Source organism: Bemisia tabaci, chromosome 6 (genome assembly GCF_918797505.1).
Source record: "Bemisia tabaci chromosome 6, PGI_BMITA_v3".
NCBI lineage: Eukaryota > Metazoa > Arthropoda > Insecta > Hemiptera > Aleyrodidae > Bemisia > Bemisia tabaci.
This window is the reverse complement of record NC_092798.1, coordinates 4,934,689-4,950,214: the sequence shown is the minus strand read 5'-3', so window position 1 is coordinate 4,950,214 and position 15,526 is coordinate 4,934,689. Positions and strand designations below refer to the sequence as shown.

Genomic DNA, 15,526 nt, shown 5'->3' with positions numbered 1-15,526 from the left:
TGAGAATTACATCAAATATGTATTACATACCGTGACAATGGGTGCCGCTAATGGGTACTCTACTGATATTGGAACTATACTGGAAAAATTCATGACTCAATTATAGGAACCAGGACCTCATCAGGGTGTTATCTTGCAAGTTATAGGTAAGAATTAGCCATATGAATTTTGAAACAAAAAACATTTTGTATTAATAAAATAAATAAATAATAATTAAATAAATATTTTGATCCTTTCAGATTTTCATCATTCAGAAATAAAAAACTAAATTCAGCTTGAACAGGCACATTTCTAGGGAGGAATGTGACGGATAATTTATATCTCGCTTTTCACACAATGCTTCGCATCCTCATCAAGATGGGAACAGGCAAAGATTTAAGGTGATTTGTCAAGCTCAAGTGACGTGGTCGAACTGGCATGCAATAGATCGCATCGATTAATGCGATTAATTGCAATATATATCGCATACCAGTTTGACGTCACTTGAGCACCTGCGGACCACAGATATAGGATCAGCTGGACTGATGAGCGGCTCTCCTCTCTCCCTCTCTCCTTCTCTCCCTGCTCCCTTTTCTCTCTGCAAGTATGAAGGGCCGGTGGTATAAAAAGTAAAAACTTTTTCCGGAGAGAGAAAAGGACTAGAGAGAGGGGGAGAGAGGGCAGGGAGAGGAAAAAATTGCAGATAGAGAAAAACAGTCAGGGGAGAGAGAGAGAGAGAGAGATGAATATTAGATGGCGAATAAAATCTCCACACCGCAGAAAATAAATTCACCCGAAGATGAAATACCATTCAGCGATGAGAAAAAACATTGGAGGTTGGGGCGAGTTAGTCAATAACAACGGTCTTTTCGATAAGCGTCATTGGTTAAATTTCCTCAATTTCTTTATGTTTTATTCAATTTTATTAACATTTTATGTTTAAAATGTTCTATTAGATTGTCAAGCGTAATACAGAGCACTATATCGTACATGATTCAGCTCGGTTTTATTTTTAGATTTGGAATGAACTGGGTTCTGTAGTATGGAGTTGTATGAGTTTTTTTGTGATCAATAAGTGAGAAATGCAAAGGAGAAATGTTATTGATGCGGAGCATTAGTTCTTATCTTGAACGTCAGTTCTTTAGTGCGTGTTCACAGTTAAAATGTGTTCGATTCTCGTCCTCTAATTTCTCAGTTTTAGTGCGAGAAAATGCTATTTTTCCACTCCGATCTCAACGCTCTCCAGTTTTGTATTGCAGGACTGCGTTTCGATACTGTGTAAGTAGGAAACCTCTTTTCATTCCTCAGAGTTTTTTTTTATCTTCTGAACTGCAAGAAACAAAATTACAGGATACAGTCCTGTTCAATAAGTCCAAGTCCAACAAGGAAACAACTCATGAATCGAGGGTGTAAGTCGGTAATCACACAACTTGGTTTGCGACGTCGCAGACTTCCTGTCATACTTTATTTCTTAAACAGACAACTACTCAACAGTAATTCTTTACAATTGCCGTGATTTTTCTTCTCTGTGCAAAGAAAATTCTGCAAAAACTTCAAGGAATGATGTCAGCTTGTTCTTCAAAAAATAACATAGAGGTGGAGGTTTTCAGACACCGAAAACGAGATATGTGATTGCCGACTTACACCGTTGAAATGTTACTGTAATCATTGTTAATTACTCCACCTACTGGAAGTTTAAAAGATTCCTCATCAAGTCAATTAAAAACTCAAGGGAAATGTTGAATGATCACCACTTCAGGTGTCTGCTGAAAATACCCGATGAAATGCATCTTTTGATGTAAAGAATATTAAGATTGTTATCAACTTTCTAAACTGCAAGAGACAAAATTACAGAATACTCTCATGTTCAAAAGTCCAAGTCTAACAAGGAAACAACTCATAAATGTTACTGTAATTATTGTTAATTACTCCACGTACTGGGAGTTCTAACGATTCTTCATTAAGTCAATTGAAGACTCAATAGAAATGTTGAGCAGACACCATATCAGGTGTCTGCTGTAAAAAACAATTGGAATGCATCTCTGCATTCAGCATTCTGCCTTCCTCTTGCAATTGTTGGCGACACATTTGCAGATTCCTTTCAGCAGGAGAATTTAGAGGTTCAGTCCCCGCTGTTTCGCCAAGCGTTGTGATCGTTTCGATTTTCTCTTTCGTAATTTCAGTATTTAGTTTATTTTTTCTAAAAGCTTTGCTTCTGTTGGTTTTTTTTCTTCTATCTAGGACTTTTCCCAAGAAGTGTTCCTTCGTTCGTTTCCTTCCGTTTTCATCTTAACTTTTCTTTCTCTCTTCATCACATTTGTGCTGTACTTAACCTCAAAGATGATCCTAACCACCTAATCCGTTACCAATTATGTAAGTCCTTTTTCGTATACCTCATTATGCCTGATCAAGAAAAAACCCCAGATCCTGGGGGCAACCCTGATCCCCAGCATTTAACTAGTAGAAACAACAATAATAATGATCAAACTACTCAAAGCCCTACTAATAATAACAATCAATCTGCGTCCCCTCAATCTACAGGTAATCGTAATGCTTTCATTATAAAAAGATTAAATGACATTCGTTACGAAGAAGATGCAACAGGACCCTTTATGGTAGCTATTAGTAAACCTGGTATCGGTAATAAACATCCAACCCTCATTGGAGAGTTCCTATATAAATCTAAAATCTCAGGGTTGAAAACGATCCAAAGAATAAACAAGGACCTCATCCATATCGAGTTAGTAACGAGAGAACAAGCAAATAATTTTCTTAATGATGATAACAACACTCTCCCCTATGAAAATGTTAAATGTTTTCTGCCATTAAAGTTCACTACCAAGAGGCTAATAGTAAACAACGTCCACTCAGACTTGGAAATAGAAAGTATTGGTCAATACCTGAAAGAAAAATACAAAAGAATAATCAGTGTTAGAAGGATTTTCAGAAAAAATGATGATGGAGCCCTCATCCCCACAGAAAAACTAGACATCTTATGGGAAGGCACTACAAGACCGGATTACCTATACATCTTTTATTCCAGGTGCGCTACCTCCCCATATATCTATAGTACTGTTTACTGTACTAATTGTTTAAATTACGGACACCGAGCCTTTTTTAAAGACTCCTTAATCTGCAAATCTCAGTCTCGGTGTAACAAATGTAGCGACTCACATGCGGGCCAAGACATTTGTCCTAATAACTTAAAATGTTTTCATTGTAAGGGGAATCACCAAACCTTTTCTCCAACATGCCCGGAAATGCATAAACAAAAGCTGATAAAAAAATGTATGGCTACATACGACTTAAACTTCAAAGCTGCGCAAAAACTACTCAATACTTACCAAAAAGACTCGATAGTAAACCTTACAGGTAGGATTGAAGAAATCCAAAAGAATATAAGAACAGTCGAATCAAACAATATTGAAAATATTCAGTCTTTAGCTAATTTTCCAGAACTTAAAAATAAATTTGTAAATCTGATAGACATTAATGCTATGGAAATAGATAATTACCAATATTCTATGAAGGATCTAACTAGACCTTACTTAGAAATTGTGGCTTCTCCTTCTCCAACTAGAAAAAAACCGAAAACTAACTCCTTTGAAGATGAACTCCCATCAAAAGCATGGCTAGATAACTATCGCGCAAGTTTAAAAGATGCCCCCCAAGCTATCCTTAATAAGACCGCAAAACCCAAAGAGATTTCGAATTCCCGAAACCCTTCCATGCAACAAACAAAAATTAACAATCCGAATACGCAAAGTAATCTAACTCAAGTCCCTTCTAATTCGAATAAACCAACCTCCCAACAATGCTCTGTAACTAATTCCCCCCCAACAAACTCATCATCAAAAATAACTAACCATCCTAATAATCTTAATATATCAATCCCAAAAACTAACTCTGTATCAACCCCAAACAATACGCTGAAACCTAAATAACACCTTCAAAAAAAAAAAAAATACTTAAATCAATCCTCCCTTGAATAATCTAAAGAAAAAAAAAATTAAAAAAAAAAAAAAAACAATATATTCCAAACAAAAATATTACAATTTGTTTTATAATTCTTAAATATAAATTATCATTCAACACCAATGATATCTTCTAATTTTATAAAACCTAAACTAAACAATTTTAAAATCCTATGTTGGAATATACATTCCCTCCTACCGAACGATGTAGACCTGTCTTTCCTAATCCACCATCATGACCCAGATATAGTAATGCTTTCTGAAACCTGGATGAAACCCCACTATCGAAAAAGATTCCCAGGTTATAATTGTTTCAGGGATGACAGAGAAGACGGCTACGGAGGCCTTATTACCCTAATTAAAACTAAATATATCTCATACCCAATCGCTTTAAACCTAAATGTGTTTGCAGATGAGCGAATAGAAGCTCAATTATCTAAAATAATAATTGATGGCAGCGATTTCTTTTTCATAAATTTCTATATCCATCCAAACAGTAAAATATCAATTGAAGAATTACGTAGTTTTTTTCAACTAAACGATTTATCTAATAAGACTTTCATGCTCTGGGCGGGCGATTTCAATGCCAAACATCCTGTTTGGGGATATCCTACTAGTGACAGAAGAGGCACTGATATTTTTGATTTCTCGCAACAACAGAACCTCTTCAATATTAATTCTATATTCCCCCAACCTACTAGGAGAACAGCCCCAGGGTAAAACAAAAGTTACACAGATCTTGCCTTCTGCTCAGTAGCTTTAACTTTAGACTTTGATTGGGAGTCACTAAATTCAGGAAGTAGTGATCACTTCCCCTGCCTTTACACCTATAAGAAGAACACCGAGAGAATATCAAATCCATCTGAGCAATCTAATTTACTACCTCTGAAATCTTTGAAAAACTGGACGACATTCAGAGAGGCTTTGGATAGAGTCCTGGACCAACCCTTCTATTCCTACGATCTTTTCATAGAAAAAATAAACGAAGCTCTTAACGTAGCAGTTAATAAGGAAAACAAAAACAATCCCTCAACTCCCCAAACAATAAATACTACCCCCATCAAAGAGAGAAAAAAAAGGTTTAAAAAAATACCTTGGTGGAACTAGGCCTGTCCCCGAACCGATCGATCGATCGATCGATTATTTCGATGATCGTTCGAAGACCTGTTTCGATCGAAACTGCTCGATCGAACTGCTCGATCGAACTGCTCGATCGAAATGTTCGATCGAAATGCTCGATCGAAGTGCTCGATCGGAATGCCCGATCGAAACGTTTGTCTTGAAAGCCGTTTCGATCGAAATGTTATTTTTTAATGTTGAAAAAAGATTTTTACCATGTTTAGCAAATAATTGCAGAATTTTCATATTGTTGTCAAGAATTCCTCTTCCTCTAATTTTTTTCTTCGTTTCGAATTCGATTGAAATAACAGCATCAGCGTTAAGTACCGTAGCAGTTCTGTCCGCAAATTATATTATTACCATGTGTTCTGTATACATAGAATTACCGAAAAGCATTCCATTTGCTTAATCTTCTCCCCTCCCCCTCCCCCTCCCACAACAAAACAAATTAATTTAACCACACAAACCATGAAAATACCAGGTCTCTATTCTCGTCTATTTACTAAAGTTACTTTATCAGATCAATTTTTATTCAAAATATATGCGCTTATCGCATTCACTTCATTTTTTACTAACCATTTATTTGTAAAGTATCAGAGGTCCGCTACGCTACCCTACCTCCCGATCTCAATGCTCCTTTAGCTCCTAGCCCAAATGCCATTTACCAATAACAATAATGATCCAATGGACCTTGGTAGTATGGCTCGGCGCTCGCCAGCGCTGCGCGTGCCGCGACAATGATAATGATACTAGCTGCATTTAGACAGTTTTGACCATTTCGTTCGAATTTTGCATCCGCTCAGTATACATATGTCGGCCCGTACTGCACGCACACACACACACACACGCCCTCATCATCCTACATCGAATCGTCCTTATCTCGTCCCCGTTCGTTTTCCTCATATCACACAATTACACTCTTCTTCGGTTCGGTATTTGGTTTGACCCCTGGCGCCTGACCTGCTCCAGTGCTCCTCACACCTCGCATAGCTTTTGTTTCATGCACCTCTCCTTTCGGTGACGGCACCGCTGACTAGGTATCTCTGTTTCCCCTTGCCGCCCATGACTGTGACTGTGACTCCTTCCTCTTTCAAGATCTCGATCCTAGCTCCCGTTTGACTGAAGCTCTTATCGGTGCCGCTACTGCCCACTCTCTTCCCTTCCTCACCTTTGTCGTCCGCGTGATCCGCGTCTCCTTCCTCTTTCACTATCTTTATACATATACGCCACCGTTCAACTGAAGCTCTTCATCAACTTCTCTTTATAAAATCGAATGGATCGAACTTTTAGGAAGTAACTAGTAACCTAATGCGACTCTCCGTCCTGTCTGCTATCCTTCAGCCCTCGCTTCTTGCCTGGGACGACTTACAATTTATTCGGACTTTTGCTCACCTACTCCATCATTTAGCTGCAGTGATGTCAGTAGCCATGTTTACAGACAAGCAACTCATCAAGTTTGAAATGGGTGGAGGAGGGTGTGAAGTTTTTTTTTCTTTTTTTTTTCTTTTTTTATGGGCAGTTTGCGTAAATCCGCCAAAGTGTCATCTGTTTTCGCTCGGCTATATTCTCCTCCACCCCCGTTTCTTCTATTCTCCCCCCTTTTTCTTTTCTCTCCAATCCTTCATTCTCCCCCTCCCACATATTTCTTCTCCCCCCTCCGTTTTTCTGTAAAAAAGTTTCGTTTAATTTAAAAAAAAAAAAAAAAAAAAAAAAAAAAAAAAAAAAAAAAAAAAAAAATAAATATTTACCCATAAAACCTGAGCAAGTTTCTGCAGTGGCAAAGGAGACAAAACTGCTGATTATAGCCTCGAATTGCCTCTATAGAACATCAAAGTGTCAAAATAGTTCGGGGCCTTCCCTCTCACATCTCCTAGAAGGAGTCCGCACACACCCAATTAATGAAATAGGGGAACCTCGTCAAGTACCTGGGGTGGGGGGGGGGGGGGGGTTGTGACACCACTGTTTAGCTGCTGGTCTTGCGTCCCTCTTTTACAATTTATTTACACATCACGAGAAGGAGCTTATGCGCGATTTTTGATCCCCAGCAGGTGTAAATTGTAATCAGAGGCTGGCACATGCATATCGGCTGTACTTTTATTCACTTAGTACTTGGAAAATTATGCAAGTCCATAATTTCAAGTGAAAAGAAAGTATACTAAATTGTTCCCAAGGAATTAGTTATTTTAGAACATTCCACGGATGTTGGTTGACCTTAATCTTTTGGACACCAAAGAGAAATTATAATCATTCTTCTCCTACTAGCACAAAGACTTAAAATGTACAAAAAAAGAAAAAAAATCGTAAAACAAGATGTAAAATAAACCAAAAGTGAAATGACATTTTCCTTTTCTTAAATTTTATTATAAAATGCATCAATTTTTTCAAGAATGTTTAAAACCAATCTAATAAAGATAAGTTCTTAAAATCTTCTCAGATTTTTAAAAAACTCTGGTTTCGAAACAATTTTGTATCCAGTTTTCGGGCTTACTCTTTTTACAAAAAAAAATTTAGGGGACATTCGAATTTTTAGTGTATCATTCTAGTAATAAATACTCCAAAGGTATTTCCTATTTAGCCAATTAAGCGAATTTTCAGCACAGATATTCTTCCTAAATTTTTTGGTTTTCGCAATTAAACATTTTACATAAAAAATAGATGTTCGAAGAGGTAAAAAGAAAAATCGTGATTTTTTACGTGAAAAAGTCAGAGAAAAAATTCAGAGACGTCAATTTTTTACGTAAAAAATCGTAGTTCAATCTGTCTTCTTTGCATTCCTTTCTGACCTCCTTTTAATGTACGGAAAGTAAGATTTTTCACGTAAAAACTTTGTTCTTCCAAATTATTTCGGATTTTTTTGCGCAAAAAATCGCGAATTTTTGACGTCAAGATTTCAATTTAATCCCTCAGGTTTTTTTTTACATCTTTAATCAAAATTTTTTTACGTTGAGCTCTCCGACTCTGATTTTTTACGGGATCTTCTACGTGAATCTTGCGTACTCGTAAAATTTACCAATTTTCATTTTATAATTTTTTTTTAATAAATTAGGGAGGACGTTTCTTAAGTACAAGAAAGTGCTCAAAATCAGCGCTTCAGACGATGGCTGAACTACGCACGTGTCACGTGTCGAAATAGGTTAGGTGTTAAAAAAGGGAGCATAGGCTGAAATAGATGCCGCATTTCAGCTGGGTTAGAAATTGTGCCTTAAATGTGCCTCTCAGCGTAATTTCATGGTGCCAGAGGGCCACTTTTAAAGCCCCACTCCGCGGCCGCATGGACTCAAATTTGTCTGTAAAAGTAAAACATGGCATAAATATGTCCATACTCAAGGACAATGTACGAAGAGATTGTTAGATAACGGATTAAACACTTTTGCAAGACTTTAAAGTGACCCTCCCATCCGCTTTCAAATTATTTTTTTCATCCCTCCTTCGAGGGCGTAGGGGCCAGAGAAACAGGTTGCGTGACCAAATATCACCCAATTTGGTACTAAATGGGTCAGAGCTGTTGGAAAAATACAATTTCAGTTGTTAGTATCGACATAATTTTTCCCATTCATGTTTGTGAAAATCGCTCAAAAGTCCATCTTTAAGGTCAAAAATTTCAATTTCCTCAGTTTTCCTCAGTCTGTCACCCTTGAATCCTGAAAATACCCACTTTGGACTATAACATTCCGCCTTAAGCCGCTTGAGCGCAGTTGAGCGCAAAAAGAAATCGGACTCTGAATTTCGAAAAAAACGTTTACTTTTACATCACTTTTCAACCTCCTGTGAAAATCACTAAAAAAGGAAATTTCGAAAATACTGTGGTTAGTTGTGTAGAATATGCCCCTAAGAATGTGTTGCATATCGCCGAAGTTCCCTTTTATGGCCGCACAGTTGAAGTAAACTGATCGACGAGTAGCGCGCCAAAACATTTCAAAATAATCGCTGAGAATTAGGTAACTTCGTGGTCTCTTCGCGGGAAATTGAACCACTCGAGAAATGGTACATACATGTCTACCAGGGTAAAAAATAGTGTAGATTTCGAATATCACATTGGTTTACCAATAAAAAAAAAATTTAAAATTGAGGTTTTGGCCAGGTTTTTCGGTCAAATACCACAGTGTGCGTCGCCGCGCTGCGCTGCGCGGTGCGCGTCCTCTGTCCATTGCGCCAGACGGAGTCCCATATGAGAATCCCATCATCCCTCCCCCTCCTTCATCGATTTATAGCTTCATCCACGATGTAGATGTAAAAGCCAGACCGCCAGATTGAGTAAAATAAAAGATATTTTCACGAAATCATACACGTGATCAAATTACGTGTTTCGGGGAAAAGGCCGGTACACACTGTTAAAAATTGAGGAGTGAAATTCGGTGTTGGCGTCTACATAGCGCCCAAAAACCCCGAATGAAATGAATGCGAAGTGACAGTTGCACCATGAAAGCGTATGAAACTCCGCAAAAAAATGTAAATTCCGCTCTGCGTTCAAATTATTCGGGAGTTCTCGGCGCCATATATATAGACTCAGGCATAGAATTTCGCTCCAGAATTTTCAACAGTGTAAGTAGAAAAGTCAGGTCAAATGGTCAGCAAATTGCTTATCTTCTGCAAGGGATTCCTTCCTTCTTTTTGCAGAAGATGCAACTCTTGGGGGTGGGGCGACAAAGAGCAGATTTTAAGCTACTTGGGATCGAAAAGCATGAGTTCTCAAGAGTGAATCCGTAGCTGGTCAATTTACATGACGGGACGATGACTGCAAGAGACGCATAGGTATGTTATTTAACGGACAAAGTCAAAAAATACAATTTTGGATTTTTTATATTTACTTACTTACTAATTTCTTCCTTCCCTTTGATTAATCCCCTCAATTAGTTAATTATTTTTATTTGTTTATACCATTACTTTGATTTCACGTTAGTTCCCATTTATGGGAGAGCTGAACCTTATCAGCCTTCATATGTACAACCTAGAGTGCAAGTCGCACCCCTATGTTTGCTCCCTTGGATCCAGGACAACAGCAAATGTAGGCGTTTGCGTTTCTTAATTCAGTATGTTGGCTCACTGTTGAAAACCTTTTTCATTTTAAATGCTGATATGCAGAAAAAGTTCCAATGTTGAAACTTTAAAATCCTTTAAAATTTAGAAATGAAAATATATAAATATCTGAAAACTCTTGTACGTGATTCATAATTCTTGCACGTAGATTCATAATTTTTTTCGGGGGGAGGGGGGCTAATCTCTAAAACAATAAGTTTAGAGCGGAGAGGTGTAGTCGCGGCAGAACGAAATGAGGTTTTTCGTTTGTTTGTTTGTTTGTTTTTTGAACTCAATATTTATAGATTTTTCGTTCTCTAGCATTATTCTGTCTCAATTCTGATATAAATGAATTTTTTGAGTCCATATTTCTTTACCAAAAATACATTTTAGTCTCTAGAAGAAAGTGCATTGCTGCGTGTATTGAAAACCCGTCCATAAGGTGAGTTGGAGATTGATCTGATTGTTGGAGTCCTTTCTGCAAGATGACTTTTCAATGATACCATATGGAGGGGGGAGGGGGCTACGGGGTTCCAGACATGATACGCCAATGAAGGATACCCCTCTTGCTGTAGAGATTGTAATATTAAAAAAATGAAAACTAAAGTGCTGACAAATATTATTAGCAAAGCTTCGGCATCATTGGACGAGATAGCAAAAGCGGGTAAGGTAATCAAAACATGCTGGAGCAGCCAACGCGACGAGTTCATTTGTATGAGAGAGACGGAAGGAATGGAAAAAAGTGATAGTGAATAAAAATCTGAGTGGAGACCGGTGAGTAGTGTAGCTATGGCAAATTGGCGATCGGCGGACAAAGACAAAGGCGACAGTGAAGACCTAGATAGACAATCGACAACAAGGAAAACTAGGTAAATGAAGAGAGACCGATGAGCGGGGGAGGGGGGCTGAGCGCGCCGTAGAATTCCTTGCCCGAAAAAAATGTGTGATGTTTGCCAATTAGGTTTTGGTTGACGCGATAACCAGTTTCAAGCAAATAATAGTCAAAATGTACGCTGGACCGAATGTGAGGTGAACCCCGAGGAGGGAAGTCAGAGAGAGATAAGAGAGAAGAAACTCGGCCGACGGGCGGCGACCGGTGGCGCAGCGCCACGCCAAGCGAAGCAGAGAGGCACGCTGCACGTAACGCAGTGATGGCGATCGACACGCAAAGGCGACGGCTAAGAAACAGGTGACATTCGATCGAAAAGGTATCCGAGATCGAGGAAAAACAAGAGCAATATGAAGGGGAAAAGTGAATAAAGAGATGCCGGCGAACGTGGATGCGTGGACCGGGAGCAGAGCGGAGGATCAGGTGCGAGGGAACGAGCGAGAACGGAGAATGGGTCACAAAATGCCTTGCCCGAAAGATAAGATGTGAATGAGGCGTTCAGTTGACGCGAGGAGGCTGCTGTTACTCATAGTCATAACACGACCGATTGAAAGCAAACGGTCAAAAAGGTCTAAAATGTGCGCGGGCTGAATGTGAGGCAGCCTCCGGGAAGGGAAGCCAGAGGGAGATAAAAAACGCGGTCGACGGCCGGCGCGAAGCAGCGCAGCGCAGCGATACGCAACGGAGTATGGCATTGATATGCAATCAAAAGCATCTTACATCCATCGAAAGTATTTTCAACCGATAAGGGATCAAAGATTCCCGAGAAAGTTACAAAACGGGTAGAAGGGTTCCTGTTTTTTTTCGAGCATTACCCGTTTTGGCTTTTTTAATATACAAGTAGGTAATCACCGCGTAAAAATATGTGGAACCTGGTCTTGTTCCTTCCAAAAAAATTTTACTGGGAAGACTTTAGCCAGGGATCCCTTATCCCGTGAACTTTCTTCGGGAGACGTTTTAGAGCTTTCATCAGCGGTGCATGAAACTCCCACGGGAATCCTAATGAGATTGCTCGAATCGAAAAAATGTAATTGGTTCAAAATAAAAAAAAAAAAAAAAAAAATTAAAACAAAATTTTATAACATTAGTTTTTAAGATAAGCTTTATTCGAACATTAACTCCCCGTAATTAATGTCCCGTAAGGGCCAGTAGTACATTTTTACTCAATAAAAAAATAAAATAAAATAAAAAAAATAAAAAAAAAAAATAAAAAATTCAAAACGGATTTCGATCGAGCAGGCTCGATCGAAACAGATTCCGATCGAAACAGGCTTTCGAAACGATTTTTTTGAAGTGAACGATTACGAAATGATCGCTCGATCGTTTCGTACGAACCAACGAGCGATTTCATCGGTTCGGGGACAGCCCTAGGTGGAACGAGGAATGTCAAAAATTGAAAGATAAGAGAGACAACTTAGCAACGAACTATAAACTTAATAACGATTTAAACACTTACATCGAATATAAAAAAGCCTGTGCCGAATTTAAAATTATGATCAGGAAAAACAAGAGACAACAATGGAGAATATTTATGGATTCCTTAAATTATAATACTCCGACTAAAATCATATTTGAAAAAATTAAAATTCTCAACAAGGCACTGATACCTTTCGCTAATACCAATGAGGATTGGGTCGAAGACTTCCTTGCTCACCTGACACCTGATGCTACGTTCGAAAAACAATGGACGGAGGAAACCATCTTTACCAATAACCTAGAAAAATTTTGTATCGAAGAACTCAAAATAGCTCTCAAAAAATTAAAAAAGAAGAACCCGGGTCTTGACAGGATCCAAGTAGACTGTTTAATTCAACTCTCTCCCAAAGGTCAAAATATATTACTATCCATTTTTAATCAAATTCTTCAGACAAAAAAAATTCCAGAAGCATGGAAAATGATAAAAATCTATCCTTCATTGAAAAAAGATCAATATCCTAAATTAAGGACCTCATATAGACCCATCGGTATTATTTCAGCTGTCAAGAAACTCTTTGAAAAAATGATATTAAACAGACTAGAATATAAATTAGAATCAAAATTTAAACTCTCCCCCTATCAAGCTGGATTCCGGAAAGGAAAAAACATTTATCAAAATCTATGGAATATTTCCTCAAATGCATATAAGGCATTGGGAGAAAAGAAATTTATGCCATGCTTATTTTTAGACATAAATAACGCTTATAATAATGTACAATATCATATTTTGCTAGACAAATTACGAGCGCTAGGTATTAATATAGACTTAGCTAAAATCATATTCAATCTTATTACTAATAATAAAGTGACCTTAGCATATAATTTTAAAACTTGGGGACTGCGAGTTCAATCAAAGGGGTTAACCCAAGGAGGAATTCTAAGTCCTATCCTATATTTAATATACACAGCAGAGGTACATAAAAAGTTACAACATTCATCCATTTCAGAATTCGCAGACGACATAGCTATCTATTCCCTAGATGAAGATCTAAATGTAGCGGTCACAAAACTAACATCTGACTTCCATGAAATCCACTCGATAATTAATTTGTTAGGTCTCGACTTTTCACTTTCTAAAACAAAATTCACAATATTCACAAATAGAAAGATACCCCAAAATTTTACAATAAATCTTTTGAATACGATATTAACAGTCCAAGAAACGGTAAAATATTTAGGGCTGCTGTTCCACAGAAAAATGAATTGGTACCACCATGCTCTATGGGTAAAAACCAAAATTGCTACCAAACTTAACATCCTTAAATACCTCCATGGCTCGGCGTGGGGAATTAACCAAAATGTATCTCGTTTACTCTTTCTAAGTATGATTAGACCCATAATGGACTATGCTCTACCTATATATTGTAATGACTATAAAATTAGCAATAAAATCAATATAATCCAAAACAATTGCTTACGAAAAGTATTAAGTGTCTTAGGGTCGACGCCGACTAACAATTTAAATGCTGAAGCAGCAATCCCCCCTATCCAATACCGGTTTAATTTCTTAACTGATAAACTAATTTTAAAATCAATGAGTCTAAGAAACAATGCTATTATAAATGATATGAAATCTCTAGAAGCCTCTATCTCGGAAAGCCCATGGTGGTCTAATAAACAATATCCGTTAATTCTAATTAGATGGCTTAAGTTAAAAGAATATGAACCCTTGATAAAAAAAACTACCCTCCCCTCATCCCTAAGTAATAACCCAAAATTCCAATTTTTCCAACCAAACATAGATTTTTTAAATATTAATAGAAAGATTTGGATAGATCCCCACTTAATTCTAGTAGAATTCCTTAAAATAATCAATGATAAATTTCCCAACTATATTCAATACTATACGGACGGAGGCAAATCAGAATCATATGTAACAGCAGTATTCACCATCAATAATTTCTTTAAACTATATAAATTATCCAATTTCGCATCGATCTTTGACGCGGAAGCTTATGCCATAAAAAGAGCTATCATGCATAGCCTAACTAATAATCATAAAAATATAATAATTTGCTCTGACTCCCAAAATGTTCTGAAAAATCTGCTTAATCAATCCAGTGATCTCCACCCAACAATAAATGACATAAAGTCACTTCTGTATCACAACCAGCTTAATAATATATGGCTATTATGGATTCCAAGCCATGTAGGAATCCCAGGGAATGAAAGAGCAGACAGCTTAACAAAATTGCTCCCCTTGGCCAATAATATCAATGATGAACTGTATTATAAACAATTAATCCCTCATGTTAAAAAACAAGCATACCTAGAATGGAACCAAGAATGGATTGAATGTTCCTGGAAGGGACAGAAGCTAAAATCAATCTGCCCAAAAATTAATCGAAAACCTTGGTTTGATAAACTAAAATGGAATCGTAGTGAAATAAAAAACTTAATTAGACTTCGAATAGGTCATGGAAATTTTCCATCACATTTAAATAGACTAAATCTAAAAGACTCAGACCTATGCGATTGTGGACTATATGGTGACTTAAACCATATACTATTTGAATGCCAAAATCTAATAAATCGAGATATACTGATTCAAAAGCTAATCGAAAATAACTACTCCCCTCCATTTAACGTCTCATATATTCTCCACACTCCGGATCCCAAGATATATAAAATCATCGCTAATTTCTTAAAAGATAATAATATAAATCTATAACAGAAAAAAAAAAAAAATAAAAATTATTTAAAAAAAAAAAAAGTAAAAAAATAAAAAAAAATAAATAACCAGTTTTTAAATAACAATCAACTTTATTAGTTATTTTGTAGGAGTTAATCTCTATTTTCCACCATATCCACAGTCCCAATCATACCTCCATATGTTCACTTTGTATGTTTTCCAGGGCCCAGTTTTCCCTGGTATAGGAGTCGCTTAGAAGGGTCTCTAAGCGTGAAGATGGTGATGTTAGAATAAACTAAATACCTTACCTTTCTATTAACCTCCTTTCCCACTCATGTTCATTAAATCCTAATTTGTTATTCTGTCTATAGATGGCTGTAGGTTCCTCTCTTGGAATATAAGCCAATAAACCATCAGAAGAAGAAGAAGAAGAATTTAGAG

At 37.1% G+C, this 15,526-nt stretch overlaps 1 protein-coding gene across 1 annotated transcript; it reads left to right on the top strand.

Moving 5' to 3' along the window:
* The first annotated feature begins 2,105 nt into the window (after positions 1-2,105).
* On the top strand, positions 2,106-15,518 carry LOC140224734 (uncharacterized). Its single transcript, XM_072301172.1, has 2 exons — positions 2,106-5,050; positions 12,349-15,518. Exon 1 carries the CDS (start codon positions 2,379-2,381, stop codon positions 3,921-3,923), a length of 1,545 nt encoding a protein of 514 aa, XP_072157273.1. The 5' UTR covers positions 2,106-2,378; the 3' UTR covers positions 3,924-5,050; positions 12,349-15,518.
* Positions 15,519-15,526: the final 8 nt, after the last annotated feature.